Source organism: Pocillopora damicornis, chromosome 4 (genome assembly GCF_964200805.1).
Source record: "Pocillopora damicornis chromosome 4, jaPocDami1.2, whole genome shotgun sequence".
NCBI classification, from domain to species: domain Eukaryota; kingdom Metazoa; phylum Cnidaria; class Anthozoa; order Scleractinia; family Pocilloporidae; genus Pocillopora; species Pocillopora damicornis.
This window is the reverse complement of record NC_142673.1, coordinates 23,763,545-23,768,495: the sequence shown is the minus strand read 5'-3', so window position 1 is coordinate 23,768,495 and position 4,951 is coordinate 23,763,545. Positions and strand designations below refer to the sequence as shown.

Sequence of the window (4,951 nt, the reverse complement as noted above, 5' to 3'; positions counted from 1 at the left end):
TATAGTGTTTTCCCATCAAGGAAAATCTCTAGAAAATTATAAAGTATTATATTTATTTCCGTTGACCTACTTACGCACAAGCCCCCCTAATTAAAATTATATATTAACTTTTGGTAGATGTCATTTGCGTCTCAAAGCCTGAATTTCCAGCACAGGCTTTTGAAGAAATATTGAGATTAGAGTTAATTAAATGATTACTCGCCAGCCCCTAGTACTGTACATTTCTCATGAGCCACGAAGAGCAGGCTTTAACTGGTCCTCTTCTTTCCAAGAACCTTGATGTTGTGAAGCTTGTAATTTTTTACTCAATTTGGTTTTCTCTCCATTTTGTTGGCGGGGAATTGACGTTCCACCTGAGCTTTAAGTAAACGCTTTGAAATCTTGATCTTCCAAAGATCATAAAAAGTGATACGCATTCGAACGATATCAAATTATGTTCAAAATGTCTTTTGTATACGTAAGCTTCATTACACACATTTCTTGAAAAGAAGGGAGCAAGCAAAGAGATTTGTTCCCACAGGCTGACCACTTCCACTCTTAATCAGGTCATCATATGAACAGCTGGCGAGTGAGGCTGGAATCTATCAGTCGAGGAATTAAGGACTGATCACCTGAGACTGCGTTTTTTCAAAAATTGTATGCCTAGCAATTTGATGTAATATGATGGTAAAAGCCCATGTGACTTTGAATACGTTTCTGTTTAGAAAAAAGATACCAGATATTCTTGACGTGCAATTTAACTTTTTGTAAAATTTTGAGAGAAAGCATGGAGTTTCTTATCTTCTTGGGAACCTATTGTGTTACCATAGCTTTTCAATCGTCTAATGTCACAGATTTGTCTCTTATCTTGGTTTCCTTCCCTTACATCTTACGTCACGTGCCCAGCGCGTAGAGCATTACCCAAAGAACTGCTTGAATCAGTCTTTCATTCCCCGACTCAGTAGATAGATGAATTCTTTTGGAACGTAATGTTAAATTAAATGAATCTCTATCCTTTTACTTCAGCTTGGTGATGGTCAAAACGGAGCATTTAGTTCGCTTTCCGAGCTTGAAAACACGGCAAGTGTATTCAAGCTTAAAATGAGAAAAATTCCGTCACAAATATGGTCGTTTTTATGGCAAAGGGTATTAACACCATGTCATTTTTGTCTTGTCCATTTTGTCTTTGCTGTATTGTGTTTATACTTTAAAAAACAAATTTATTCCTAATTTATTCCTGCTGCCAATGTGTTTTATAGTCAGGCTTTTGGTGAAACGCTTTCTTCTGGTGTAAAACGTCTTATTAAGTACCAATTGACTTCTGTTAGTGTAATAACACTGTTTCGCTTATACGTGATTTTAGGTTTCAATCTGAAAAAAAAAAGAATAGTGACGTAAAATGAAAGCCGCTTCCGTAAGAGATCGATTTTATGGCTGTAAAGCGAGTTATGAAAGCTGATGGTCTACTTCGCAATATCAATGTGAAGATCATCTGACTTTTGAAATTTTTGACTTTTTGCAATTTTGAAAGAGTTAGTTGCTGTGTGAAGATGTTTGCTTGTGACCATTTTTTTTGGTGGACAAAGCACGTCCCTAGGATGCATGTGTGCAATGGACTTGTCACACTTTCTTTCGTCGAGAAGGAATGCGTGACGGGAGGGAAATGGAGCAGTTTCTGTCACGTAACATACACAAGATAGCTTGAGTTTCGCGTGAACATCTCACAACAATGAAATAGTATTATTTTGTGTGATCCTTGAACGTTTTCACCAAGAGCCTTGTAGAATAAAGTTAGCTGAGCAAGATCATTTTAATTTCCAAAGCTCCTGTTCACACTTATTGAATTCTAGCTGGCTCAGTTGTACAGTTTTGATCAAATCATTTTAATGGGTCAACGTTGCGTTGTCCGGTGTCATTGTGTATAAAAAGTATAATTTTCATAATACAATGATGATAATGATAATATAAGTTGATTGCCTGAAGAGATTCAGGATATTGAAGTTATTATATCATGTACAAATTGTTTGATAAATCTTGAGTAGCTCTTTGGATTTCTCTGTAGATGTTCTGTGTGAACGTAAATTATGTTGTTCTTTCCTAGATTGTGTTCTGTACAGTTGCGTTAGTTCTGAATCTCTAAAAAGTGGACATTCTTATAGAATAGATATGAATAAAATAAGTTATTGGATCGTCTAACTTGTGAAAGATTTGGTGTGAGGTATTTGTTTTTAGGTCCCGTTTCCATTTATTTGTCTGTTTGTTTGTTATTTATTGCCAAGCTTTTCGACAGGAGTGAGGCTGAAAGTGACCTCATTAAAAGACACTTATTAGCCCAACTGCTAGTCTTGCGACTCTTTACCCTTAAACTCCCATGAGTGTTCAAGACAGGATTTCTCCTTACAGTATCAAAACATAAAACAAGCAAGTGACGGGAAAGTATTAATTGCGAGATTAATAGTTGATCCAAAACCAAATTCTCCGAACTAACATTCTAAGAATTGTACGACAAACAGTAAGGAGAAATACATCTTTGGAGTGAAAGCCTCGCCTTAAAACCTGGCAACGAAGCACAACGGTCCGATTTTGATGAAATAATAAGAATCTCAGGACTACCCAATCCTCCAATTCTCAGTCGATGTCTTGGGCACCTCGTTCTCAACAAATCTTTCGAAGCTAAGTTCTGCCTCACATCGACTGTCATGGGATAAAAGTTCCCCTTCCTGTAAATAATACTGGCAATAGACTGGGCACTGATATTGATCCTAGATTTGATGGTACTCAAGTTGTTTTCAATTGTTGATCTGATGCACGCTTGAATTTGATCAGGGCTGAGAAAACTCGTGTTAGACTTTTCACTTACAGAATTTTAATCAATTTTTACTACATTGTATTTACAAATTTTATCGCGGTCCAAATTACACAGAGAGAAATATCGAAATGGAGAGTTACCGGCCAAGTCACAGTAGTACAAATTGCAAAATGAGCCTCATGAGCATTATAGCTTGGACTTCAGAGTTGCGTTTAACCATGAATGAGTGAATTCAGGCATAAGTAAAGGAAATCTAAAGGAAACAGTGTGCATTACATAAATCTCGTGTATTTTCTCTCAGTTAGTACGTGCGCTACGTTTCGTCAATTTGGCGGGTACACTGTACGGACCACTAAATTTAAACATTTGTTCGAAATGAAATATTTCCCTATATAAACCCGCGGATATAACATACCTTACTAACCTCGTTTTCACGGTCCGCACTGAAGCTCGTGAAACGGGAGCTCGTTTTTTCCACTCAGATTTAAAGCCTGCCGTTACATACCCTTAACAGTCTTAAAAATTTGTTTAGTTAACCTTCAGAATTTGAATTCAAAATGGGTTTCAGTCATAGTTCTTGAGGATTTTTTGTTGTCGAGGAAACTTTACATCCGTGTATTGTTAACATTGTTGGTATATGTATAGAAATAAATGTTACTTTTGGAGATTCAGATCTAGCCAAACCTGGAATATTCTCCTATTCAACATATAAAGGAAGGATTTCCTATCTGTTTTTTTGGTTTACTTTTTTTCGGTTGCCTTCAAAACTGCAATGTTACCGATTAGACCACTCTTTTCAATTAAAACCGGTTTCAAGCTTTAGATGTCTTTCGTGAAAAGCAAACAGCCGTTCAGGTGATAAGCTATCCCCTACTGCAAAAGTTGCATTCAATGCTGCATCATCCCAAGTTCTCTCCAATCGAGGAAGCCATAGTCTGATCAAAGTTCCTTCTCCATCAAGCTGGGTAGGAACAATACCTAGATGTTTAGCCAATACTCCTAAATACGCGTCTTCCATTTTAAATGAGCGAATGTTTTTAGACGCGTTGAGAAACTCGAGAACAACTTTTTTAGACATGATGTAAAATGGACCATTCGGATAAACAGGATATGAAGTGCCATTGAAATCCTCATAACTGATAAAGTACTTGTGGCCCGGGTCTCGAATGGCAGGTGAATTATAAAGCAGAGTTCCTCCGAACAACATGTCAGGTAAAGAAGTAGTTTGCAATCGCCAAACCATCCTTCGGACATCTAGGTAAACATCGTCGTCTACTTTGACCACAAACTTGACGTTTACTGCTGAGGCAAATCTCAGCGAATTCAGAGTCTTTTGTACCAGCAACGAATATGATTGTGTGAAGTTTAATCTTAGATTATCTCCATGAATCATGCTTTCACTTTTCACCACAGTTTCAACCTCTTGTTCTTGGCTGTGGCCGCAGACGAAGAAATACTGGATAAGAAGGTTATTGGTAGAGTTAATCGGGTCCTTCAAGAATCGTACGTTTGAATGATCTTGTGCAACAGAATGGTTGATGAAGACGGACAGCCAAGTCTGTCGAATGGCGTATCTTTGTTCAAGGTTAAAAGGCGCGCTTATTATCAATATAAGAACAAACTTTTCGGTCTCCGGGACCGGCTCGATGAATTCTGGCGATGGATTTACCCATTCTCGATTGAATTTTTTCACAGTCGGCAAATTTATCCATCTTCGGCTCAACTCCAATACAGCTGACTTAAAAGACGTAAATAACGGGGAAGTTTGTAAAGAACTTGGCTCTGATGGCTTCACCTCCCAGGTCATTACATACACTGTCACACAAACACCCAATAGAGAGAGAACAGAAAAAATAAAAAGCAGTCTGCGTAACCGAAACCTTCCCATCTTTTCCTAAGAATCTGATGGCGTACCAAAATTTTTAACTGAGAACGCCTCATTTCATAACAATTAAGTTAACAAGTTCCTTTCAACGATAATTTGAATAACAAGGTAATCAAAATTCTTCCTCGGATTTAGTGCGGTTCATCAACAACCTTTGTTCGATTATTGTTCGAATGCTTTCATCTATGCAAACGTCACTGGGATTTAGTACTCCTATATTTGATTTCCATCGATGGTTAATTAAATAAGTTTAGAGTTCTACCTACAGTTATGAGCTT

At 37.4% G+C, this 4,951-nt stretch overlaps 1 protein-coding gene across 1 annotated transcript; it reads right to left on the bottom strand.

Moving 5' to 3' along the window:
- Window positions 1–3,063: 3,063 nt before the first annotated feature.
- LOC113683446 (beta-1,3-galactosyltransferase 5-like) lies at window positions 3,064–4,791 on the bottom strand. The gene has a single exon (XM_027200684.2). It carries the CDS (start codon window positions 4,674–4,676, stop codon window positions 3,585–3,587), a length of 1,092 nt encoding a protein of 363 aa, XP_027056485.2. The 5' UTR covers window positions 4,677–4,791; the 3' UTR covers window positions 3,064–3,584.
- Window positions 4,792–4,951: the final 160 nt, after the last annotated feature.

Excerpts from the sequence above, each read along its gene's own strand:
- LOC113683446 (XM_027200684.2), bottom strand. The coding sequence starts at position 4,676 with ATGGGAAGGTTTCGGTTACGCAGACTGCTTTTTATTTTTTCTGTTCTC.